This window comes from Osmia bicornis, chromosome 9, assembly GCF_907164935.1.
Source record: "Osmia bicornis bicornis chromosome 9, iOsmBic2.1, whole genome shotgun sequence".
NCBI classification, from domain to species: Eukaryota; Metazoa; Arthropoda; class Insecta; order Hymenoptera; family Megachilidae; genus Osmia; species Osmia bicornis.
In genome coordinates this window covers 2682152-2709211 of record NC_060224.1, presented here as the reverse complement: position 1 = coordinate 2709211, position 27060 = coordinate 2682152, and the positions used below count along the sequence as shown (strand labels likewise).

Below are 27060 nucleotides of genomic sequence, written 5' to 3'. Positions count from 1 at the left end.
TAAAATTTCAATGAAAAGAGCTGGCGATTCGACAGAAATGTTCATCATTTCACGCGCGGTTACAGAAATATCGATCTATCGGGGTGCAACAGGCGCCACCGGTTCGGCTCCGGTGAAAAATCGATGCAACGCGATCGATAGTCGAATACGACGACTCTATTCGTCATGACCAACCCGTTCTATTCGTTCCTTCGACTAGGAAATGGAAAATATACATGGTGACTCGTTTCAATCTATGTTACCCTAAATCAATTAGCAAAATATTATGATCAGTATTTAATTAAGAAATTATAAATGCCAAAAATGATTTTAAATATACAAAATGAACAGACGAAGCTTCTCTTCGTATTGAACCGGAGTTGGTCTCGTGTCGAAGACGAAGAAGGTCGAGACATCGCGACAGGAGTCCGTTCGAGCGACTAGCAATATTTTCCGGGACGCGTTCACTCCTACGTAAACGGGACGGAAGGTCAGGCACACGGCAGCTGGAAAAATCATTCGAGCCATCGATCCACGCGTGACACGTGCGACTCATGCCTTTATATTTCTCTCTGCGGGTGATACGTTCGTACCGTTCCCTTTCCATTGCCATTTCGCATCAACGTCTCGCTTCCTGATGAACGGCGTCGACCGACTGACAGCGGTCGCATGGAAAATCATGCGAAAAACGGCATAAATTTTCAGATAAATTATCACAGATAACCATGGGTGTAAAGAGCCTACGCTAAACGTGCCATAGGATTCTCAAAATTACCATTTCTATAAAAAGAATATTTTCGACACGCGTCTTCCTTTTGTCGCGTGCGATTTTTTTCCACGTGTACAAATCGAGCCACGTTACGTCAACGGGTCAAATTATATCGTACAACTAACAATACCGCGTATTGCGTTCTTTTATTACCGATAATTTCCTGCAATTTCGCATCGTTTTCAGTTTCGCTTTCCATTCGCGTCTACGCCTCTCTAGTCGTCTCTAGACCGCAGAAATAATAGAGGGCTTCATTATTGTTAACGTCATTAGCTCGTTATCTGTGCTCCTACCAAATAGCTGAATAATTTTTTTATTTAAATTAGGTAAATTAGCCACCGCGGTGCCACGAAGCGTGGGATATTTCCGCTTTCTATAATAATTCTTAGTTCCATAGATTTAATATAAAAATGTTATTGGTACGTCGGCAGACCGGAAATGGGAGTCGCCATTGCGGTATTACATAAATTCGTCCCCGTTGCGTATTCCCACTCACGAGAACGTATCGTCGAACGCGCGATATCGTGTGGGTGAACCTGTTGAACATAATTGGCTCCCCCGTTATTATTAGCTAATATATTTTTCCTGGCAAATTATTTATACCTCCGGCTTACAAAGTCACCGCGATCCACGACAACTGTTTAAGTATTAATATTCTCTCCATCCAATTTACGTTCGCCGTGTTCCGTTTTCACTTTTATGCTTCTGAGTTATACCCCTGGACATAGTAGATTTTATTCGACTTTCTTTCAATTACAGGGCCAATTTTGACCCTGTCATATTTTGTGTATATTGTATTTCTAAATTATTCGCGAGATAATTATCAGTCGCGGTAAGTGAGAATTTAATTTTCATGAAATTTATAAAATAACATCTTATTTGTTGCTATATCTGCTACCGTATTAACCGGATGTCGTAAAGAAGAAATAATTTCCATGAAATAATTTAAGCTCTTAATTGGAACGCACTTTTTTCTCTTTTTTGGTGTAATTAAGCCGAACCGTGTAGTAGGAACCAATATCTATTTGAACGTTTATCCAGATGAACGAGCCTAATAATCATTACAAATATTGATTTTTATTTTACGCTGGATGTTCGTTTAAATACGATATCCTGTTTCAATGTTGCTGTTGCGAGGTATATCGCGAACATTTTTCAAGGGAACGAGTGCAATCTTTATGCATGGCTTGTTAAGTACACACTGGTCGAGAATTAAATTGCTCACGCTCGATAAATAATATCGTAAGATACAAATTTATAGAATAATATGCAACTTTGAGAAATTATGCCCGGTATGGCATACTTAACTTCCGCTTATCCGCATTAACATGTTTTTAAAAGCAGATCGGCAACTCCTTAAGAAAAGGGATTGAAGCTCTTAAGTGGGTTGAGATCATATTATTCATTACTTTTAATACAAGTAGGTTAAAAGGTGACGTAAATTTTTTTAATGAAGATAAGTAGAATCATTTTTCCAGTAAAAAAGGGTTAGAAGTGGAAAATTTTGTTTAATAGGTAATTCCATTTGAAATAGGGATAAAAATGAAAATGAAATTTTTATTGTAATTAAAATTTGATACGAAAAATCCTGCGGACACTAGAAAGTCCATAGTCACGGATGTTTAGAAAGTACTTTAGAAAATCATGAACAGCTTCAGGTGATCAGGAATGAAGAAAAATACGATTCAGATACAAGGAAAGAGGGCTCGAGTTACCTGGATCCTCGTGTTCCAGTCGAGTCGAATGGAAAAAATGCTTGATGCTGAAAATTATGTCCTTTTTCCTGTGAGCTGTTAGTCTAAGGGAAAGGCCGGAAACGCGAAAGTATCGAGGTACCACGGTTGAATTTATATTTTGAAGAAGTTCGTGTAGCTGTCCACGAGCTGTGCTCGTATAGAAGTCGGCATCGAAAAAGTAGCTAGTGAGAAATAACGGGGAAACACGTGCGTGCAACACGGCATCCTCATATCGGAATCGAACGATCGCGAACCGCTACCTTGCCAATTACTTAATCGCGATTCGTACAAAAGCGGCGTCGAATGGTGATAACGAGATCCATAGAAATCCCTCAAACAGGAATACCCGAGCCATTAAATGTTGTTTTGAAAATTGAAAAATGTAGAAAAATCGAGTTTTCACAAAAAAATTTATAACTTTTTCAAATTTTCATATAAACAGCTGAAATTTTAAATGTTGAACACTTTTGAGATTGAACATTTTGGAGAATTAAAGGAGTAATTTAAATTAGCTAGGCTCGTTTCATTAGCTGGGCCAGATAAGGGTTAAATAAGTAAATTAGGGAGATTTTGAAGAATTAGGTAAATTAGCTAACAGAGTATAGTAATTTAAATGGAAATTGTAGAACATTAGATAACTGCATCCCATAGTAAGTATTTATAAATAATTACTTAAGTAACAGGACAGGGTTTTATTGTTTCGGAAATGGCTCTTTAACTGACGTGTAATTAAAATCATTTTTATTACATGATTCAAAGGTATGTGGAACATCCTCTTTTCCAGTGAGTCATTTTCTGTTGCCCTCGTTTTACCTCGGATAATCCGGGAAATCGTAAACAATCCTGACACATAATAAGGTTGTGTCTTACGTAAGGGGTGTACTATTAATTGCAGGTAGCGAGAAACGCTTGAGTAATAATTTCTCTAAATTCGAGAAAGCTGGTACAGAAATTCCGCAAATAATTTTATTTAAGATCAATTACCGCGATAAGGAAAATTTATGTTGATACCGTTTCGTGGTAATTGAACGTATTAATCATCATCTTTTCATTCACTGTCAACGAGGAAATTCATCCAGACATATGCGGCACCGTTTCGCAAATAATTTTACGGTGTTCTCCCTTGTTGTCTGTGGCTCGACGTTGACCCAGAAAACCGGGACGTCCTCTTGGCGTTGGCTTTTTCCGGATTTATGCCGCTCCAGATTCGCGACGCTTGTATCATTTTTCAATTGGTCACTTTTACGCTTTTACATTATTTTCATTTGATTCACTGTATCACATTAATCAAAGTGTTACTAGTATTCATCGAAAAATATTTCGAACGACTCGAAGATAAAAATGTAAGAACACTATGGTCTATAAAACGCATCGATATATATGCAAATATGAATATAAAATAAAAGATGGGAGATAAAACGGAGTTTGATGATTCCTCCACCCTTAACGAGATCATCAACGCTTCTGGGGATACGGCGGAAGAGACACGGATTACGAGCTTCGAAATGGACTGCTCGTCCGTATGTCTGCGCGATGGCGAGTGTTACAAAGCGAAGGAAACAACGCGAAACAAGCTTGGACGCGGTTTATGGCGTCTGGAAGTCGAATGTCACGAAGCTGTTAAGGCGAAGCGGAATCACGCGTGAATCGTCTGGCCTCGACGTAATCTCGTCGAAGCGGTTCTTAGCCCCTTAAACGGTCCTTGCCAGTTAGCACGCGCCTTTTGTTGCCGATACAGACACGTTGGAAATGACTGAACAAGAAAGAGAGTCGCTAGAATGCCTGAAAGTAGTCAAACTCTTTTTTTCATCGAACATGGATGATTCGTTTCAATCTATCTTGAACCCTAAATAATTTATTTTTAATTTAATTTGCTTTCAATTTTATCGCGAGTATCCGCCTTCGACTGTCGATTTCGATCGATGCACTCGCGGTTCGATCAGGTCTAAAAGGAAAAATATTAATTACCAGAATTAACGAAGCGCACAGAGACACCTGCGTATGAAAGTAAAGGGGTACGAGCGTCGTGTCGTCAAAGTGGTCTGTTCTCATATTGCCTCGGCAGCAAGATCATCTCGCGAGTACGCTCCGCGGTTCATTAGCACGCTTGAAATTGATACGCGCCGCCGGTGCAACGACCATCAGCGATGGCCAATCACTTTTGCGGCTGAACGTTCGAAGCGATTGACATTTTTCACGATTAATCGCGTCTCTCACTGACGTCCTTTATCGATTGAATAAATCTCACGGATAGATCGACAGCTAAGTTTTCCCGTCGAGACGTACACACCATCGTCTCTACGTATTAGAAGACTTATTAAATTGCAAATAAATTTCAAATCATCCCGAGTAATTTATTAGAAATAATAAAGAAAACCTGCTACGATCCCGATGACGATCGAATGATCGAAATGCAATGGACCGAAGGTGTCGCGATACAGGATCTCTTCTGAAAGCAGTTTACCCGTTCGAGTCAATGCACTAAGCGACGAGGAGGATACGTAACCAGGTCCTGAAGCGGTTACACGGCATAGAGGCTCCTCGATCTTGAAAGCCATTAATCAAGATCGAGCGACGACCTCTCCCCGAGCTACTCTTGATCCTCGTATATATCAGCGTTGACCTTGGATCTATGGCGAATACCGCGACACACCGTAACAGCACGGGGCTCGTGCAACTGCAGCCGTTTCCAGGCTCTTTACCTGGACCGCGGTTGCACCTGTGCCGATGACAAACGAGGATATCAAACCCGTGAAAATCTAATAAATATCGGTAGCCGTCCGCGTCGATCATCCCGCGTGATTTATCGATTTTTGAACAGCTTTTCAAACGGACACTTGAAAGATTTAATGGGAATATTAATCCACTTGAATTTACCTACTTTTTTTAAATAATAGCAATTTTGAACACTGAGAATCCGATCGATTTTTCTACCTTGATTATGGGTAATAATTTCCTATCGAGTAATTCCATGAACCTCGGTTAAATCAATAAATCTGAATGATCGGGAAAAGTACTCCTCCAACGGACATGATTCGAGCATTAACCATAGATGTTGAATATCCGTTGTTGGAAGGAATCTTCTCTGTAGACCGGTCAAGCTTAGCAAGTCGAACAAACGTTCGCGAGGCGAGGATCGGTTAAAGCGTGCAATTCAACGGATACTTAGACAAGAAGTAGCATTTAATGGACACTTTCTCGCGAAGAGGAGTAGCCACGGCATAGGTCGTCACTCGATCCTGATTAATGGCATTCGGGAACTCGCGGCCCTGTAAACAGTATTAATCAGGATCGAGTTTACGGTACGCGGTCGTGGCACGGATCGCATTAATCAGGATCCAAGTTGGCACGAAATATTCATTTAACTGCGTGTCCAAGCATCCTTGCCTGGCGAGTATACGGTCTACTATTGATTTACGACTAGCCACTTCCGAATGTCCAACAGCTGGGATACTCTGATAAGAAGTCCTTCCTATCTTTCCTTCGTTTCATTCAAGATCGTGATCGTTTTTATTTTTTCTATCAAAGATCGTGACTGGTCGAGTTTTCGTTGTTTATTTCTTCTGTGAATCAGACTCGGTTTATCGTTGGATGAGATTTATATTTTCAGACAGTGTACACTCGACATCTTCCCTTGGGAAAATGGCAATGTCGAGGAAGCAGGAATTATGAAATATTAATATTAAAAATAATTTAGAAAAGAATAATATTACTTTTAGTTATTGAATATCGAAAAATTAATTACTGAAGGAAAATTTGAATATTACATTATCATGTAATTAGCGACTGCTTTATAATTCTCTATTAAAAGCATTTTAAACCGTGCATTTAATCGATATTATCATAATTAATATCGAAGCAAGTAATATTTTACATTCTACAGATAAGATTTTTTCCACCGTAACCGTATTAAAATGAATTTACGTTCGATCGTACGAAGAAAATATCGCCTCATTTTTCACTGTTACTCTCATAAATATGTATCGAACAGTTCGACATGCTAATAGAAGCTGGCGACTGAAACGTTTGCTCTAAGATCACCGAGAGAAGAGAGAGAGAGAAAAAAAAACTCGCCCGGCTTCTCGTTGTGCTTGATAATGATCCTTTTATGATAATGAACACGATAGCAACGTAATGACTGTATTACGTTTGCTATTCGGCCCCGCTTGACCGACTGGAATTCTCTCCTTTGATTTATTATTCATTAGTTTCAACGTTGTATCTCTTACATCGATTCAAGCTCATCGAATTATCGTCAACTTCGTTTTTTATAATCGAACAAAATTTTCGCAATCCCGAGCAGCGCTCGATGAATATTTAGACCATTTATCTAATTTAAAGCAATTTTCTGCACTGACTCACCAACCCGTTAGAAACAATCGAACACTCAAAGGCAACTCAAATTTCTCGTGTTGCAATCACTTTAGAAAAATCACTTTCGCTCGCCACGTAGCCAACAGCAAATGATACACAGGGGGGAACAGAGATATCAGTGAAAGCAGATCGTTTCATTCCGATCGAACGATCATTGTTCGTCGAGAGTCAACGCGTCCGAGTCATTGTTTTCGTAACTTACCAATCTCGAAAAAAAAAAAAAAAAATCAAGATCCTCTCTCTCTCTCGAGACACTCGATCGATCCTGAATTGGGAAACCCAATTTAATTCCTTGAAGAGGATTATCGAGAAAGACTTCCAGCTGCGCGATTCTTCAGCTTCCCGCTGCAAATGACACAACTCGCTTTCTTGTTCGAGATAATCTTGCCGGATCTTGAATTGCTTTGAACAAAAATCAGATCCTTCGAAATTTTGCAATGGTCAGCTCTTTTTCTTTCGAACAGAAGCAGGGAACGGGCTGTTGGAAAGTTTTCAAGCAACACCCTGACGATGAAATATGAAGTTGAATGATATTTCAAAATTGGGCGCCCGAGTTTTTGGTGCGTGTCAAAAGTTGGTTCGCTTGATCCTTTTTATGCCAAATTTTTAAGTGAAAAAGGATTTATAATAAGCGCGCTATAATTCAGAATGCAAATTATTTCATTTGTTAATTTGATTTGATTAGAAAGGAAACAATGATGAGTGGAAAATTTTAGAAATTTTCTAAATTTTTATAATAAAGTTTATCATACCGTTTGACGAGTAACACACGGTCTCTTGACTAAAGGTTGGAAGCGTGCCCCGAATCTTGAGGCTCGCGTAATCTGAAGAAAACGATCAGTATCGGTCAACGAAGCGAATCGTCGTGACGTTCACTATCCCGCCGCGATTTTACAGCTGTCCACCGCGAACAACGACGATGTCCCGTGGTGATGCTCGTTTTGCTCGTTGTTGCTCACCGTGGCGAATCGATTTCACGAAGTAACGTGTGCCCGCGAATCGAACAATGTTGTTGCTGGCACGCAACAACCGGGTTTTGCCTCGGTTTTGCGGCAACGTACGAGAAAATTCGGTCGAACTGACACACGATCATCGATACCGCTTCTTCGATGCTCTACTCAAGATTATTTTTAACCATTTCCACTGTCTTACTTACTTACTTTGAGGCGAAGGTCGGGTTAACGAGATTTTCACCGTGAACCATTCTAGGGTGAACCAATTTAGAATTCAAAAATTTTTTAAATAAGATTTATTTAATAGTAATAACGAGACTGAATTATAGCTTGCTGTATTGGGCAAAAATATTGAACATTTCACAAATTAATAAATGACGATTTTCTAAGATTTAGTAGGAAAATAAAATTTTAATTGTAGTATCTGGAAAATAGTTAGAAAATACTGCAGACAAGGAATAAGCATTCTAAATAGAGAAGTCAAATTATTATCTAGTCACGAAGTAAATAGAGAAAGTGATAATATATTTTTTCCATCCGATTTCCCAGCGCGGTTGATTAAGATTTCACTGGTAATCGTATCTCACATTCGTCACTGACACGAGATTAAGTTAGCAGATGCCGCTCGAACGAGTTCAAATAATCGAGGAATCGTTGAAAGAGCATAGAAGTGCATATATCTCGTGGCGAGTGGTGAGTTACGAACTGGTACAAGTAACACAAGGAACAGACTTCCAGAGAAACAAGGCGAGAGGTAACGAGCTTGAGCTAGCTTAGAAAAATCATTCCGCTCGAAGCGTATGGTAATAACAACGAGGAATAGACTGCGGAATAGAGATATCAGTGAAAGCAGATCGGTCTTGAACCAATGATCATTGTTCTCCTATCGATTGAGAAATCATACTTGTGGCATAGATTGTTTAATAATCTCTGGTTAATTCATTACCTGGCAAGAAACTCGGACCTTAGAAATTTTTTCATTTCCCGTAGCATTTCATTATATTAATTGGCATATTTTATAAGGCCACGGTTTTCTAAAAATAGGTACCATGAAAGGGTTAATGAGTACGTCAGCGAAAAGAGGCCCATTGCTAAAAATCACTGTTCAGAGCGACGGGAAGCTAATCGTATCGCACCCTCGTCGTAACGCGAAATGGAAAGTGCCAAGTTGCGAGCCGCCGTTTACCTACCGTAACGTGTATCCTGGCGATGACCTCTGAACAGGACCCTCGGCTACAACGAGCCACGTCGTTTTACGGCCTTCGCCGCGAAATTAAACTGCCACCCCTGAAAGTTTGCCGCGGTCGTGCATTTCCTTCAGAAACCGACGTACGAATCTTCAAAGGGCTCTCGTCTGGACGCGACGAAATTCACACCTTTTCAAGTCTGACTCGACTGTAGACCCAACGATGAAATATGATTTTTAGTTTTCTTTATCCCGTCTGGCAAATACATTGTCGAGAATACTTGGGTTGCAGACGAGGATGAGGTTGGACTTTCAGGTTCCCTTGGGTATTGTGTGGTAGGATGATTCAGGGGTAATTCAAAGTGCACCTAATACAAGTATTTCTAATTTCTAATGACGTGTCTGATGAATTTCTATAGAAAGGATGTAGCAGGATAAAATGGTCAAAAGTTTTATTGAATTATGCCTAGTTTCAACTCTGTATCTCAATCGGAAGGGTAGTTACAGATATTTAATGATATTCAAAAAATCTGAAAAAATTCTAAAATATTCTAGATATGTTTATTTATACCCTTGTTTATAATTCTCCTATACCCTTTAAATCCATATTTGGGTAACATGGCCCCAGGGAAATAAAAAAAGGGTTAATATAATCCCCAACTTCATTCATTATTTTAACCCAGCTGAAGGAACTCGTTGACTTTGTCCAGAAAGATCATTGGTGGTCACGAGATGATCCAACGAGATGATCCAAGTTCGCTCGAGTTTCTGCAATTAACGGACCGTGTCTAATGGCGTGCCGGTACCGACTGACTAATGACACGATTTTCACCCACGCATGAAGCGGCCGATCTCGATATCCCCTGAGTGTAATTATGTCCGCGAGCGGGCGCACTCGCGACATTAGCGTACAATGTTCCATTGTTAGAGGAGCCCCGGTGTTCTGTCGGATTTCTAAGCGGCTGCTCACCGTAACGCCTTCCCTAAGCATCCGACTTCTTTTTACTCCGGTCGCTCCTTTTGCGTTTCCAATCCAAAAGGTTTATGGAGCGGATAACTAATGTCGCGTTAACGTTGCCAGAGCAATGGCCCCGGGGATACTCTCGCTTCAATTACACGGCAGAAATTCGAGTTTATTTACCGTTACGTCTTCATCAGAGATATAATATATGCGCTTTTAGTCTCGTGGAAATTATTCCGCTCGATGTCACTTTGTAACGATTTCACTGATCTCTCATTTGCATCGGAAGAATATATCAAAAAATGGAATTCATTTTCTAAAAAATTTTCTTCATTTTCCAAAATTAATTAGCGATAGTTTGAGCCATGATCGATGCAATTTTTTATTGGTTACAAATTATTTATTTATTTATCAACACGCTTAATTTCTCAAGACTGTTTACAAACGTTCTAATCCACGAGAAAATGATTCACCAGACGGATAGAATGATTTTCGTCAAGTTTACGAGAAACCTCTTTAGCCAGCATCTCGTGTGTCCGGCCAACGCAACGCGAGAAATTAAGTTGAAGACAGAAATTGAGGATCCGTGCAGTCAGGCTTGCTAAATTCTTGGCAGTGTACTACGGCAGAGACGTATGCTCGCGATGATTCATGAAAATGGGTTAAAAGTTAATGCCTCGCATCGCTTGGGACAAGGCTCGACGGAATTCGTGTGATATAACACTCGACAATCGAATCGTGGTCTAGTTTAAATTTAATCCTCTCGCTGTTACGATTCTATCTTCTCGCGATTCTATTCCTTTCGTACTATCATCAATTACGATGATTATACGTTAAATGACAAATTAACACCTTTTCGATAATTAACTTGTTAGCCTTTGGATGTTAGATTTCCAAAATTTAATTTTTATTTTATTCTGTGCACAAAATCTTTTTTTATTTAAAATTTTATAAACACGTCTAATATTAGACGAAGTACCGTGGATATGTCTGGGTCACGATTGACCCAGCTCAGACGGTTTAATGGTTAACTACCTACATTTATGGTGAACCTAGAGATTTCAAAGGAGTGCAATAACTTTTGTGTTTAATACAAGTTACGAAATATTACTCGCTGCGGTTACCTGTGTACATTCAACACTCTGTTAATTTATAGACACAGTCAAAAGGCGATACGATCAACTCGTTGTATTAATATAACCAGTGCTCTCTGTCCGGCCACCTACGCCCTATCTCGGTTCTGAGATTAGATCTTGCAGGAAAAAGTTGAGCTTGAAAAATATATATTCCCACAAGATATATCGTGTCATCGTCGCTCACGTGTTACAGTCATCGAACACGAGACGAAAAATGTCGCTGTGTTAACACGTTACCGATCTAAAGTTTGTTAACCCTTGGAAAATAAGATAGCTATAATTAAAATTTATTTTAAAACTGTTTTATATTATAAATTTTACACTTCGTTGTTTAGAAATCGTTGTTTTGTTTTAAGTTCTTGATACATTTCTCTGTGTGGACATAGGAGGAAAAAGTTTGAAATTTCTATCTATTTTATTATTCTTCTCTAAGAAAAGAAATACCAAAGAGAAGCTTGAAATTTGTTATCTGAGATCATACACTGCGATATTTTCATCGAGGGAGAAAGGAATGTCACGACAAGTCTCTTTGAAAGAAAACTTTTTCTCAGACTTTTCTACCTTGTCAATAAGAATGCTCTTCGAATCCTTTGAAGAATTTTCTATGTTATTTATATCTGTCTTTTACAGACAAGACAAGAATGCAATTAATCTTCATCAAATAAAAAGAAAAATGTAGTACACCAAGGATCTTTTAAATTAAAAAAACAGTGAAAAATAAGAAATAATTTATTGGCAATTTTCTACATTTCTATATGTACAATAATAATTGTTTAACCGAAGTGTATAATTAACCTTTTCGCTACTGAGAACGCCCACAATCGCCCACCATGATATATTTTCTGAGTACCAAGAACGATTACGATCTTTCGCCGTAAAATGATTTTCATGTACCAGGAACTGTAATCGCAACTGCAGTTAATTAAAAATTCAAGTTGAAATTGCACGTTTCACATCGATACAAAATTTACGAATGACATATTTCCATTTCAACGGCGTCATTGGTGTCGTGTCGGAATTAATTTCTCACGTCGATCGGTTCGATGATCTTCCGGAACAGGTGACAATCGGCTCGTTTTCGCAGGTGCAACGAACGCGGTGCAATTGCAAAGAAAGGGGAAACGGTGAAAGTGTTGCGATGCTTCGGTTACAATGAAAGATTAGCCACTGCGGATGATTAATTATCCAGTTTCGGGTTACCCGAAGGACCGGGGGATCGATGGACGGATATCCGGATATCACGTTGACAGGATATCTCGTCGATGAAATTCGACTCGTAGACGATTATTGCTACTTTCTTTGATCGGAAAAATTTCTAAAAAATTAAAGAAACGTTATCGAAAAACTTGGAAAGTAAATGAAAAAAATTATTGATTCTGGGTGCATAAAATTTGTAATTGGAAGCAATGGGCAACGGAAGCCGATCGGTGGCGCCTTGGGGCGCCTTTTCACGCGCGCGAATACACGCACTCGCGGCAAAGCGAAGCAGGTAGGCACGCGTGCAACACGAGCAACGAAAGATAACGGGGCGTAACCGAAGCGGCTTTGCCTTGCGGTGAAAGTTAGCGCCATGACGTTAATTGAGGAGCACCTTAGCGTTTGCGGAATTAGGAGCCGGGACCCGTGTAGTAAAGGCGCCCGGCGTTTCGCCATGGGAAAACCGATCGTAAAAACCAGCCGACCATCGTTGTAACCGTAAGATTGCTTCGACTAGAATGACAATCGGTTGCAACGAAGGATTTTCTCGATGAACTTTGCCGGGTAAAAAATCAAACAGACCGAAAAACAAATTGAATATTCAACAGCAAATCGTTCCGTCGTTAAGAGGCCACTGAAATTCTGATAAAATAAAAAGTCGATGATCTTGTGTTAATCGGAAGTAGCGGCAAAAGGACGAGATATCGTTTTAGATGTCCGACGAGCGTGCATCTTAATCCATCATCGACTCGCTTCGCAAAAACGCACATTAGCACCTATCATTCTCTCGAGTAGAAAAAAGAGGAACAAACAGGAGCTTATCTTCTAACACAGCGCCGAAATTCTGCGATTACCGCGACAGCTGATGGAGACTGTCCTCCGAATATGCAAATTCGATCACGAAACCATTCATCAATCCGTTCCGTTTTGCGACAATGGTTTTAACATAGGTGAAGGCAAACAGCTTCTATGTTTTCTTTATTCGAAGAGTCTCCGTTCTTCGAAACAATCAGGATACTCGGAATTATCCATTTAACCCGTTTCCGGTTGTACTACAATTTTCAGTCTACCCTATGTAATTACAATTTTTCCCCTCGTTGATTATCAATTCTGTAAGACACAAGGTTGTAAATTAAATTATCAAGAGAGAAAAAAAAAAGGGTAGACGAGTGAAAAAATGATCCAGGTAGAATTAGACATCATTAAACAAGCGGTAATTATTCTACCCGCGTAATAACGTCTCGGTTAAATCACCAGGTAGGAGTGCATTTAAATAACAATTTTTTCCTAGCAGAGACAGTTTCGAAATATTGCGACAAACTCGTAACCGAGGTCTCGAGAGATCACTTTGTAACGGCGCGTACGCGTAATTGCGAACACGCTGTGTTTCATTAATATTCGTCATCAAAGGCAGCCGCGATCAATAATGAATCCGTTGTTTTGCAATCGATCCGACCGCGCCCACTTTTTCGCGTTTTCACTGGATCGATATTTAAGTAGTTCGAATCGATGCATTCCGCGGCGTTACAATAGGATACTTAATTCACCCTATTTATCATTACTTTTTATTTTAATTTCGACCAATCGATTCGAGCAAATACGTGTGCTTAGGCAACGGGATAGAAAGGGAAAACCTTCGCGTCGATTTTCCAGTTGCAACACGCTCAACGTCGTCCTTTCGTTGCTCGCTATTTTAATTAACAATTACGGCAACCCGTAATTATCTGTTCGCAGCGTGTCGCGGAGAGGAGGGGAGGGAAAAGGAATTAAACGGTTGGGTGCACGCGACGAAAGGAATCGTTTTGCTATCGATTAGTAAGAGGATCGGAAAGGACTCCACGGATGATGCGTCGGATTCGACAAAAACTTTCCAACGAATCGAACGGTGTGGATCATCGATCACTTCCGATCGATTAAACATTCCGTTCGTTTCTTCTAACCGGAGGAGGGCTCTCGGATCGATCGGATCGTTCCGGAGATATCTCAATATGTGTCCGATACGAAATGTCGTGTTAACGCATCGGTGGATCGTGAAGAAACGTCACCGAACGAAAACGACCCGACCGGTTATCGAGAACACGGTACCTCTTGTATTCAGATCTGTCGCGGATCGAAAATAAAGGGCCGATTCCGCGGCGAGGTACGAGGAGAGGAAAACGGAACACGATCATACAGGTAAAAATGTAACGATCCTTCCTTCGTGGCGTGATCAGTGAAAGTTTTAATTGATCGAGGAGAAGTGTGAAATTGATTGGAAAATGGATTTGGCGAACAGTTTGATGTATGTTTTTAATTTTGAAAAATAGAATTCCAGTTGATTTTTATAGAATTTCTTGCGCTGTACAATTGAACAAACAGCTAGGGAATGAAATTGGTAACATAAATATAATCCAAAGAAAGCAATTCCCACGAGCCTTATCTTCGCCGCGAAACACGTTCAATTTCCTAATTACAGAGAATCCCAGCTAATCCTCGACACGAATCTTCCCTCCAATTACCCCGTTTCAATCGTGTCCATCGATTCTTTTTTACTCGAAAAAGAAGGGTAACAAGATACTCCTCGAAGGTTGGATTAAGATTCCCTCGTTCCCGCCAGCAAACCCAGTGAAAGTAATTACACGGAGTACAATGCTGACGCAATTAACGAAACCACGGGACGATGTAGCGATCCGTTGATCGATTAATCGTCGGTCGAACTTTGGTTTCTCTTTCTAAGAGAGAAGAGTTTATTATCTTTGCTGACGAGGATTCTATCTTGCTTTCATTTTATTTCATTCATTCCTTTAAAATGGCCAACTTTCTCTATTAATTCGTTTCGAATGCACGGTAGGTACTCCCACTAACCTAACCTTAGAAGGATCAAGAATTTTCAATAAATTTTTCTAAAAAGAAGAAGAGGGTGGACGGCGCGTAAACAGAGACCGCGTCGCGTCGCGTCGTTTTATTTCACCCTGGCGTCTCTCCAAGAATGTTCGCGTGAACGCGAAAACGCCGAAAATCGCGGTTCGCGTGTTCCATTATCGTTCCATTAGCGAAATTTGCGAGCGAGTTCGCGCCGTAACGCGGGGCATTCCTAACGCTCGTACGAACGGGCCGCTGTAGAGATTCAAAGGGATCCTCCGGTGTGTACCGTGTAAACCGAACGAGCGACGACTTCGGTGGACGCGAAACGGGTGACACGTGACCCAGAGAACATATCGCAGCTCGTAAAAATGTAAAAATGCGTTTTACACGACATGCGAACGTGGCGACGAGAGAAAAAAGATGAGCGCGAGGTAAAGATTAACGCGGAGACGAAATGGAAGGATGTACCGGTGTAAATTCGTCGGAAGATGAATTTATTTTTCATAAATTTAATATATCAATGAAATGAAATTCCTCGGTGACGAGGTATACACGACGGGCGCATTTTCTATGAAAAAAGAAAAATGTTAGAAATCCGAGAAAGATAGATGCTCGCGGATAGATGGAAAGAGAGAGGCGAGATAACTGGCGCCAGCGCTAATAATTTCATAGTAGGCAGCTATTGCGAAGGCATGCGCCCCGCTCTCCTAATCGTTTCTATCATTTAATCGCTGCTCGAACGTGCGATCGACAGGCGCGGGTAAACGCTTGCGAACACCAGGAAATGTATCGCAAGAACCGGTGCCGTGTATGATCTATCCCCGAGACTGGAGTCCTATGTCGTCATTGGAAAATTTTGCAATTTTCATCATTATTTTGACACCTTTTTCATAGCGATCAATCTATAATACAGGAACGGTGAACAGCTAATTAGGAACGTCCTGTATATTCTAATTAATCTAGAAAAAATGAATTTGTTTTTCACGTAATGAAAACTTATGCACGTGAGTTAAATTACGTGAATCGTTACGAGGATGAAAATGAAGAAGCGAGGCACACCATTCGTCCCGCGAGGAATCGTCAGCTGTAATTACCATATTTTTTGCGAGCTGTCCACGGGAGCCGGTTCGTCGCGAAAAAGAATCACGGTAATTAAATTACCAAACAAAACATCCGCATCCTTTCTCTCTGTCCGTCTCGGAGGAGCAGAAATCGAGCGCATACAGGTTGGACGCGTCACGCGAGCAAAGGGGTCCCAATAAAATCACGCCTCGATTCCGCTTGCTCCACATTAAAACCGATGCTCCGGTCGTTTGGCGAAAAAAGAATTTAAAAAAAAAAAGTGGAAGTCGATCGTCGCTTCGTTGGTCGACGAAGATCCCAGAAACTAGGATGACGCCGAAGCGGAATCGTGATCGCCTGTAATTGGAATGCCATCCGGGCGGCGCTCGATTGATGAACGACGAAGAGGATTGCGGATAGTTATCGTGCATCCTCCTCGCGAGCCTCGGTGAACCTGCACGCAGGAACGCGTATGAACGCCTCGGAAGATGGCAAACTCTCGTTGATATACAGGATTATTCAAAAATGGTGCGTTTCGAAGGGTAGTTACTTTGAGGACCCAAGATTTAGAATAATTTAGGGGAAACCTGGAGAGAACTCTAAGAAAAGCCTGAGGATAACAATTTTTTCTGAGATTTACAAATCTAAAATTTTGGGGAAACCAGGGTGAAACCCTAGGAAAAGCCTAAGATTAACAATTTTTCCATATTAATTTTTTCTTTTCTAAATATTCTCTTTACGATATGTCGTGGTTGAAATCTAGTTTGCCTTATCCCGGGTCGAGGCGCGTGCAAATCCACCACGTTGATTCCCGGACAACGTGACGCAATTATGCAACGAACATAGCTCTTCTTCTCCCTTTCTCTCTGATGTTCGATAGCATCGTTGACCTTGAGGCCCTTGAGCACCAGCCCTGGTCTATACGTGGCCTTGTGCAGCCTCTGCAACCACTTCGGTGCATCACGACTCGACCCTGGCCCAAGACTCGGCTCTAAGCGCCTGCTATACAGCCGGTTATTGAAATAAATCGGTATAAAGCCCTGCTTTTATTCCGATTTTCTCGTATAAAAGGATCTTAACCGGTCGAACGACGTAACTCGAGGATTAAAGGGAAGAGGATCCCAATCGACAGATTTAAAAAAATGATTCCCTTTTTCTTTTCATATATTTATACTTCAGTGTCTTAAAAAATCTAGAAATTTCTATAGAGACAAAATGAGAAATTTTGATATAGAAATCGTATAGAAATCCATTGTTGAAAATTTCAATTTTCCAAATTAAGTTCATAGAAAAATGTATCTAATACATTCAGTATTTTGAATGAATTCGCACTCGTCGATCGGAATCCACCCTTTAAAATAGAGAGAAAACTCTATCGTCGAGGAATTCCGTTATTTATGTCGAAGAATTTAGTGTGTTGCACCATGTTGCTACGTTGTTCAAACATCGAATGTAAACAAGCTAATTTAATCGATTCCCCGCGTCAAGGCGGGCTGTTAAGAAGGAGACATTATTGTCAAGCACCAGTCCACGGGGTTGGTCTTATTATTAGCCACGCTACTGACTGCTGGGCAGGGTTTGTTCAGGAGATTTCTTCCTGCTTTTTATAGGAATAAAATTGGACGAAGTTGGTGAATAATCGTGGATTCCAATTAGGAATTTCTCGAATAAAATTCGGAGAGATCTCTGCGAATACAAAACATCTTCTATCTATATTTAGAAGAATACTATATTAGTATATTATTTTATTTTTTTAAATCTCCAATTGAATACTGGTAGCACAGTTGTTAATTAAAAAATTTCCTTCAGAAATTTCAATACATCCCAAAAATTTGATTTCTTCTGTTGAATACTAACAAATGTTTTATTTGTAACGAGACGCCTGATCGGAAGGAACATATATGCAGAAATATCAGGCTTATTGCCAACAGCTAGGCGCGTTTCCAATCGCAAACGCAAATCACCGACGCATTCGATTGTATGTTAAAGTGTTAATGTATAGCATTACGCGCAAATTGCAGGTGGCTCGACACGAATCATGAATCTAGAACTGTTAATTTACATTCTGAATGAAATATCGATGTTGTCGCAGTTATTGGTTAACTGGATTACCTAACACAATTTCCGTTTTTTCTCACAAATTGATCATTTTGTCTGTTACCCGTGTAACGCGACTTCCTTTCAACATTTTATTCCCTTTTTTATTCATCTAAAACCAGCGATAAAATCTCACTGTGTGAACTTGGTGAAAGCATGAAAATTACACCTTTCGATTTTCAAATAGCATTATTCAAATTCTAATATTAATCACCAATAGAATAGAGGATCATCTAAAATTAACATCAAAGATCGTCGCGTAACGTTCCATAGTTTCCACAATTATCCCTAATAGTCTCCTGGTGTAACGGGTTCAAAGGGTGAGGAGGCATTCAATTACTCTGAAACCAGCTACATTATACTCCATCGAGCACGCGGTGCAACGTAATTGAATCTGAAAAATCGATCACCGATCCCGATACACGGCAAAGGTTAAACGGTAGCCGCATTCTCGTCGTACAACCGTCCGGTCTCGAAAGGAATCAAAATGAAAATGAAAGAGAGAAAGAAGGATGGAAAAAAAGAATGAAATACCGAGAGATACTGGACAGGCTGTACCCGCAACACCTGCTGGCCGTGTCGTAACTTGTCTGACATCCTCATTGCCGAAAACAGAAGCTGCTTGTGTCCGGATCGCTCGGTATACCGGTATCTCATAACGGCCTGCGAGAAAATGCTGTTTTAAATTGCACACCGGCATTATATCGACGGCTTATTAACACTGAGACAGGTTCGCGTCATATGGAACACCATGGATCTCTTCGAAACTCATAGATTTGCACGAAAGACTTCTTTTTACGAACGGGTATTCAATTATTTGCTCTTCCTGTTCAACCTTTGAGACACCCTGTACGTCGAATCATTGCCTCCACAAATTCACCGGCTATAATTATTTATTCACCAGGCACCAAGGTACACCCATCACACCAAAGTACCATTATTCCTCCACGTATCACGAGTCTTCAATGCGAACACGCAAAGTCCCTAGAAAAATACGTTTTGCAGAGGAATATCATAAATCTCGTCTATATGAACACCTTCTCATTGAGAAATAATTTATTAATAGCTTTATTGTATCTTCGAGTTGTACACGTACTCGGGGTATCGATTTTCGGATCTATGCTTATACCCTTGATCGGGATCTATATAACTATAAACCTTGGATGAATTTTTTTTTAATCATCCTCCATACGCAAAAGAGGAGTCGCAGGGTAGATAGCTAGGATCTCTCTGCGGTTTGCTACATCTATTTATAGCGTACGCTATACTAATGCACATGCACCTATGCACCACGAGCATAACGGGCTTTTACATGCTGCACTGGATGTTCCACGTGGACTCTTCTCTTCTACTATCTTTTTCATCCTTTTGGATTCTTCCTCTGTTTCTTGTACCCTCCATCGATGTCCACAGAGATCTGCTCGTACACGCGTGCGAACGCACGTGCGCCTCCAAGAGGAACGCACCTCGCTGAGATTTATGCGCGGTCGCAGGTTCCCCCGTGTAAAACCTTGCGCGTTTCCGGTTACGATTCTCTATATGACACTATCCACCGTGATCTCTATTTCCTTTTAGAGCAAGAAAGACATTTTTTATTTTAAGACCTTTAATTTTAATTTTCTTTTCTTTTAAATATTTTTTACATTTTGCAAAATATTTGATTTTAATGGACAAGGGAAGTTGGTCCATTTGATCTACATAGTTACGTCGATACAAAATAAAATTATTGTACATTGATCATCTATGGTACGAGAAACGAATTAACCTTCAGCGTTAATTATAAACGATCCACGGTGGAAGATATCTAAATACAAAGGTGTGTTAAAAATTCATTGCTGTAGCCGGACGAAAATTTACGTTCGATTCGCAAATGTCTCGTGGAAGAGGCAATATAACGCGCTCCGATACACCTCGGGCGTTATAACTTCGGCAGTCGTTACTTATAAATTATCATCGCGGCAGTTATAACTCATACACCGCGTACGACGCCTTATAACTTACAGCTCCGACCGTATATAAGTTATAAACACGATGCATGGTAATTTATATGTTACCGCTGCTGATGTTATATAGAACCATAGGCCGACCTAACAAACGGCATTATTTGATACGAGATTGTAATACGTGGCTGCTGGCAATCCCGATGTATTTCCTCGTTTTTTATCCTTGTAATTACTTTTCAAATGCATTTATATTTCATTTGATTAATTTTTTAATTGAAGCTTCTAATTTGCCATTTTACATTAGTATAATAATCCGACATTACATAGATCCAATTAAAAAAAAATTTTTTTTAATTTCTAATTATATTGATATTATTGTATTTGAGGTTGGCAAATATTTGGTTACGATAATAAGTATCCTTTATGGTGTACGCCAAGGTCAGTAACCTTGCCAAGTACCCTCGGGTACTGTTTGGCGCCACTCTCTTCGTGCTTTTAGCATGAATACATACTGCTCTTCGTGTTTGTCCCAGACCACGAATAAGACGCTTTAGCAGACGAGGATAGCGCCTCTTCTGGGTTAGAATCCTCCAGGGGAGTGTCTTAGTCCTAGAGTATAGGATTTATACGAGGGGAGGATCGAAGGATACTCGTCGATAGTAATCGATGTATGATGTTCAGAAGAGAATGTCGATTATCTGAAGGTATCAAGGCAATTTGATTAATTTTCCTCCTGTTGTTGGGTTAGTTTTATCCCTGCTGATGCTTGAACGTGATTAATGCTTATATTGTTAGCCTTTCGATTCGTCACGAGGTTAAGTTCATCGTTTGTATGATTTTTAAATTTTATTTTTAACGATGGGTGATTTAAATAGGGAGGGATATTCTGTATGAAGAATGATGATAAATTATAATGATAATCGAATTTGTAATTGAATTAAGATACTCTCGAATGGTTTGATAGAAAAATTGTCTTATGTTATCAAAGTTTTAAAAATGATACGTTAAGGGAAATGAATCGGTGTCGATCAACAGCCGGAAGGTATTCGTCTTCGGTCCTTGATCTCGTTACCTTTTAAAAGGTACGAGGATAAAATCTTCCTCTTCTTGTGTTCTTATTTATCGTTAATATCACTGATCGCACATCGCTGGTCCACTGAAACCCATCTTGGAATGCGAGCCGCTCCGATTTCAACCGCAGTTCCAGCGGTGAAAAATTCTTAACATTACTAAAACCGGCCGATCAGAGGAGGTGAGGTTATCGAATCATTCCGCTCGATACCGGCCCGTAATTACGAGACGCAATTACATAAACCGCTTTTTTATCTTTGTTAATTAGCCACACGCGCGCGCTTCGCGTTCGATCGTTATCACCGATATTATGCTCTGTTTCTGCCTTGCTAATCGAACAACGTTTATTTATTTTATTCTACGACACTGAATGGCCGTCGATTTATTAGGTAGTGTTGTGTTTTTTTACTAAATATTTCTATGTTTAATTGATGTTTGCGATAACTGGAGATATTGACTTGGTAAGTATATATTTTTATTGTAACACAGGAATTTTGTTAATGAAATTAAAAAGTATTGAAACATTTTTTTTTATTTTTAAAATAATAGGCTGATATTGCAATAGCCGATAAAAGGTAAGGAAGAAATCTTACTAATTTATATAAGCAAATATTTGTAATTATTTAAACAACCTAGTTTATTAAGTGCAATTGTAAATCATAAGTACATACACCTAACATTACACACAAGTGTTAAAATTATATTTAAATAAATAATTCCCAAATTATCGTACTCCAATCGCCATCCAGCGATAAAACGCTGAACTGTGATCGAAGTATGTTCACTCTGGGTTAAGTTTTTGATTTCGACAATAGAGGACGCAAAAGATCTATGGATCAACGCCAGACGGCGCTATCGTCGAAAATACGTCGGTTTTTAATTTTATATAAATCAGCGTCCAAGAATTTACGATATTTCTTTATTAATTTAAATTTTCTCAAGTCCACCACGGTCTCCACAATTCTATGAAAGATCAATTATCTTTTCCCTCCATCGATTTCAATGATTTCATTCAATGCCGTTCCTAAAATCATCATTCTTGAACATAGAGGGGATTTTCAGGGACGTCGGTATTTCAGATCATGGGACAGAATGACCCACGGGACGATCAGTCTATTCCATAGCTCGTTCGTGATCGTACGTTCAGTTTGCCAGAGGTTGGCGCATGTTTATTTAAAGCACACTGACGCGTTCTTATGTACAATTGCGCGCGCAATGAATCAGGCACCAGTGTCGTGTATTCCAGCCGGGAAGATGTCAAAAGCGAAGAAGGTGCTGGACGAAGCCCGCGAGATCCAGAATCCCGAGCTGGATCTCGCGGACAAGGGAATAACGACGTTCGAGGAGATGCCCGGGTTACGTGAGTCCTCCATATCCTCGTGGGCCTCGTTCCTTTCGCCAAATTAGGCAACTTGTCTTGACTGGTTTTTTGGAGCGGATGGAAATCCGACGACGCCATTTGTCGCTAACCCACGAGGTGGGCGTGTTCACGCATGCGTCCTAGATCGTTTTAAATGATAACAATAACATATAATATAAATAATAATAAAATTCCTCTTCCTTTACGAAATCATTATATTTTGATATAATTATTGATTATAATGACAATAATTTTGTTAATTTGGCACATTGGAACTTGGTCATTTTGAAATTTTAATATTTAATGCAAAGATTTTAAGATGCCTTTTTATTTTAGTGAATATGATCAATATCACCAGGCTAACTTTGAGTCATAATAAAATTCAAGGTAAGTGCAGGTAACAGTGTTAATTTAATTTCGGAATAATTAGGGTATATTATGAATATTTTCTTCCTCCAGCTGTACCTCCAGGCCTTGCAAACCTAGTCAATCTAGAAATATTGAATTTATTTAATAATCATATTACTGAGCTTCCTATCTCATTGTCACAGATGCCAAAGTTGCGTATTCTCAATGTGGGGTAGGTTCTGTACTTGAAATACCATAAGATTTTAAATGATATATTTTCAAGGATTTACTTAGAATGAAGATAATTTGTAGAATGAATAAATTGGATGTGCTTCCACGTGGGTTTGGTGCTTTCCCAGCACTGGAGGTGCTGGACTTAACATACAATAATCTGAATGAAAAGAATCTACCAGGAAATTTCTTCATGATGGGTTAGTGTAAAATTACTGGGATTAAATCAGATGATATTACATGCAATATTTTCTTCTACAGAAACTCTGAGAGCTCTTTACCTGGCTGACAATGATTTTGAATATTTACCACCTGAAATTGGGAACTTGAAGAATCTACAAATTGTAATTACTAAGACACAGCTTTATAACTAATCAATTATTTACAGTGCTTCATTTTTATTTTTATTCTAGCTTGTGTTGAGGGAAAATGATTTGATCGAATTGCCGAAAGAAATTGGGGAATTAACGCGATTGAGAGAGTTGCACATTCAGGGGAACAGATTGACTGTTTTACCTCCTGAAATAGGTATATATCAAAGTAAATATTAACACGATTTTCTGTAATTAAAATTATTTTAATTACAGGAAATCTGGATTTAGTAAGTAACAAAGCGGTATTTAGAATGGAATTTAATCCATGGGTGACACCGATTGGCAATCAATTGCAAGTTGGAATTTCTCACGTTATGGATTATATTCGTTCCGAAACTTATAGATAGTAAGTATTAAATGTGCTCCAATTGTACCGGGTGAGAAACACTTTTTAGTGTCAATTATTTATCACATTTTCTAGTCTATACAATCGACACCAAAATGCCAAAGGACCGCCACCCCCGATCGAAAACGACAAGAGTAAGAAAATATCCCGTATGCGTTGAAATGGAGCAAAAAATAATTAACAGACAAATATTTTTTAAACTAACTTTTAACATGACTATTCTCGATTCACTCACTGCCAGTAACTTCGTAGCTGCAATATACCTGGAATTCAAAATGGTGCCTTAGCTAATATATTACTAACACGAGAATATATTTTTATGACGCATTTGAATTTTTAATGTATAAATCATGTACTATGTAATATATTACAGTGTTGTTAAACTCGATAATTTTTATAGAATTAAACAGGATATTTATATTTATATAATAAACTTTATTCTAGCATAAAGAATCTTTTTTTTATTCGACAGAGTTACAATTTTTGTTATCACTTTGTTGCTCTATCAAATTTCATTTATTTGTACCTGAGTGTAATTGCATGTACCTGATTTAACAATGCCCACTAACAAAAATTTGTCAACATTAGATACTTTCTTTTTAGAGACGCGCAGAGTTAGTAATTAATTGGATTTTAATTGAATTGCATGCAAATGTAAAATAATGGTGTAAATAGATATAAAAGCAAAAATGTTTTTAATCGACGAGGATGGGATTCGAACCCACGCGTGCAGAGCACATTGGATTAGCAGTCCAACGCCTTAACCTCTCGGCCACCTCGTCGCTGTGAATATCTTGAAAAAATGTCATTCGAACAGGGGTGACTACCCCTCGTGCAAAATAGAAGAATTTATTTTAATAATTCAAAATAGCTGTAACATTTTTGAATGAATATTCTACTAAACGAAGGGCGCTATTTTATAACACCCATAAAAATTTCATTTCATGGTTTTCAATTATACCACCGAATAGATGAAACTGTCTCCCAGCAACGAAAACAAAATTCCTTAACAGAATGTGTCATTTATTCAGTTGAATTTGGATGATCGTCCTGTAAACATCCTTCACCCGACCCTCTTCGTTAACATCCTAATAAATCGGCAAAATGGTAACTACCCTTTACCAATTATTAATAAATAATCGAGCTCGCTTAAAAATATTCTCGATATCATTAGCGCGAGGTACTGTCGGTTCACATCGGACAAGGCGGTGTTCAAATGGGCAACGCTTGCTGGGAATTATATTGCCTGGAACATGGCATACAACCGGATGGAATGTTACCACCACAGAGTTGCTCCAGCGACGACGGTTTTCAGACATTCTTTAGTGAAACAGGTGGTGGAAAATACGTGCCACGAGCTGTGTTCCTCGATCTCGAACCCACGGTCATAGGTCGTACTTCAAATTTTAAATATTCCAACTAATTAACATTCGAGCCGATACGGCAGTGTTAATTATCTCCTAAATTCCGAAATTTCAACCTCGAAAAATCCTCTCCTCAGACGAAGTCCGAACCGGAACTTACCATCAGTTATTCCACCCTGAACAATTAATCTCCGGCAAGGAGGACGCAGCCAACAATTACGCTCGAGGTCATTACACCCTAGGAAAAGAGATCATAGAACTAGTCCTAGACAGAATACGCAAGATAGCAGATATGTGCAGCGGTCTGCAAGGTTTCCTCATCTTCCATGCGTTCGGAGGCGGTACCGGTTCAGGATTCACCAGTTTGCTGATGGAAAGGCTCTCCATGGACTATGGAAAGAAAGCTAAGCTGGAGTTTGCTATTTATCCATCGCCTCAGATCTCCACAGCGGTGGTGGAACCTTACAATGCCATCCTAACCACCCACACCACCTTGGAACACTCAGACTGTGCATTTCTCGTGGACAACGAAGCTATCTACGACATCTGCCGAAGAAATCTCGACATCGAACGACCCACGTACACTAATTTGAACAGATTGATAGGACAAATAGTGTCTTCGATCACTGCCTCGTTGAGGTTCGACGGAGCTTTGAACGTGGACCTGACAGAGTTCCAAACGAATTTGGTACCCTATCCGAGGATACATTTCCCTCTGGCTACTTACGCCCCCATCGTCTCCATCGAGAAGGCTTATCACGAACAGCTGACAGTGATGGAACTCACCTCTTCGTGTTTCGAACCTGCTATGCAAATGGTGAAGTGCAATCCGCAAAGAGGGAAGTATATGGCTTGTTGTTTGCTGTACAGGGGTGATGTGGTGCCTAAGGATGTGAACGCTTCCATTGCGGCTATCAAGACGAAGAGGGCGATACAGTTCGTCGATTGGTGTCCTACTGGCTTCAAGGTACATTTACATTGGCTTTCGCGTTTCATAAATTAATATAACTCGTTCATTTTTAGGTGGGCATTAATTATCAACCCCCAACCGTGGTACCTGGCGGTGATTTGGCCAAAGTTCAGAGAGCCATGGCGATGCTTGCTAACACAACTGCGATCGCCGAGGCATGGACGAGATTGAATAGGAAATTTGATTTAATGTTTGGGAAACGCGCATTTGTTCATTGGTAAATTACATGTATTTTTTAATTCTATCGGTAATTAGTATCAGCTGTAATCAAGGTAATGGATATTCATTTTGCGTTTCTTCCTCTTTTACTAATTGAAATGAATTATTTTTCAGGTACGTTGGCGAGAGTATGGACGAGAGTGAATTCAACGAAGCCAGAGAGGATTTGGCCGCGTTGGAGAAAGATTACGAAGAAGTCGGTATGGACTCGACAGACGCTGGCGAGGGTGAAGAGGAAAATTAATTATCTACTTCATTTTAGAAGTAATGAAGAACGGACGAATCATCATTTTTCTATTAATTATACATTGTTTTTGTCGATTTTGTTCATACTCGTCCTTTGTACCATTTTGCTAAGTGATTTTATTTTTAACGTATATATGTACAGTTTCTTTAGTAAGTACTTTATTATTGTAAATAAAACTTTATTTTGCATATATTTGACTTTTATTTGGTATGTATTGAATTTAGAATTTTTATGCTTTAATGAAAATTTATCATTTTCCAGCTTTCAACATTCAAGGTATTTGTTTTTTAAAT

At 39.5% G+C, this 27060-nt stretch overlaps 2 protein-coding genes, 1 long non-coding RNA gene and 1 other non-coding gene across 5 annotated transcripts in view; 3 read left to right on the top strand and 1 right to left on the bottom strand.

Annotated features, from left to right (window-relative positions):
* Positions 1–27060, top strand: part of LOC123988175 — an 84505-nt gene that overhangs the window by 32045 nt on the left and 25400 nt on the right. The gene's annotated exons all lie outside the window — the stretch shown is intronic.
* On the top strand, positions 22412–24420 carry LOC114872141 (ras suppressor protein 1). Its single transcript, XM_029179008.2, has 8 exons — positions 22412–22668; positions 23005–23055; positions 23128–23248; positions 23329–23447; positions 23509–23591; positions 23661–23775; positions 23835–23967; positions 24043–24420. Exons 1-8 carry the CDS (start codon positions 22524–22526, stop codon positions 24125–24127), a joined length of 852 nt encoding a protein of 283 aa, XP_029034841.1. The 5' UTR covers positions 22412–22523; the 3' UTR covers positions 24128–24420.
* On the top strand, positions 24521–26875 carry LOC114872140 (tubulin alpha-1 chain-like). The gene is made up of 4 exons (XM_029179007.2): positions 24521–25358; positions 25469–26298; positions 26355–26518; positions 26635–26875. Exons 1-4 carry the CDS (start codon positions 25184–25186, stop codon positions 26762–26764), a joined length of 1299 nt encoding a protein of 432 aa, XP_029034840.1. The 5' UTR covers positions 24521–25183; the 3' UTR covers positions 26765–26875.
* On the bottom strand, positions 24668–24749 carry Trnas-gcu. Its single transcript has one exon. It is a non-coding gene; the product is annotated as a tRNA-Ser (tRNA).

What these genes read in the sequence shown, in the direction of transcription:
- LOC114872141 (XM_029179008.2), top strand. Translation starts at nt 22,524, where the DNA reads ATGAATCAGGCACCAGTGTCGTGTATTCCAGCCGGGAAGATGTCAAAA. An exon ending in CGAGGAGATGCCCGGGTTAC is followed by an intron (nt 22,669 to 23,004) that starts GTGAGTCCTCCA and finishes TTTTTATTTTAG; the next exon opens with TGAATATGATCAATATCACC. An exon ending in TTGCGTATTCTCAATGTGGG is followed by an intron (nt 23,249 to 23,328) that starts GTAGGTTCTGTA and finishes GATAATTTGTAG; the next exon opens with AATGAATAAATTGGATGTGC.
- LOC114872140 (XM_029179007.2), top strand. Translation starts at nt 25,184, where the DNA reads ATGGGCAACGCTTGCTGGGAATTATATTGCCTGGAACATGGCATACAA. An exon ending in TCTCGAACCCACGGTCATAG is followed by an intron (nt 25,359 to 25,468) that starts GTCGTACTTCAA and finishes TCCTCTCCTCAG; the next exon opens with ACGAAGTCCGAACCGGAACT. An exon ending in GGTGTCCTACTGGCTTCAAG is followed by an intron (nt 26,299 to 26,354) that starts GTACATTTACAT and finishes GTTCATTTTTAG; the next exon opens with GTGGGCATTAATTATCAACC.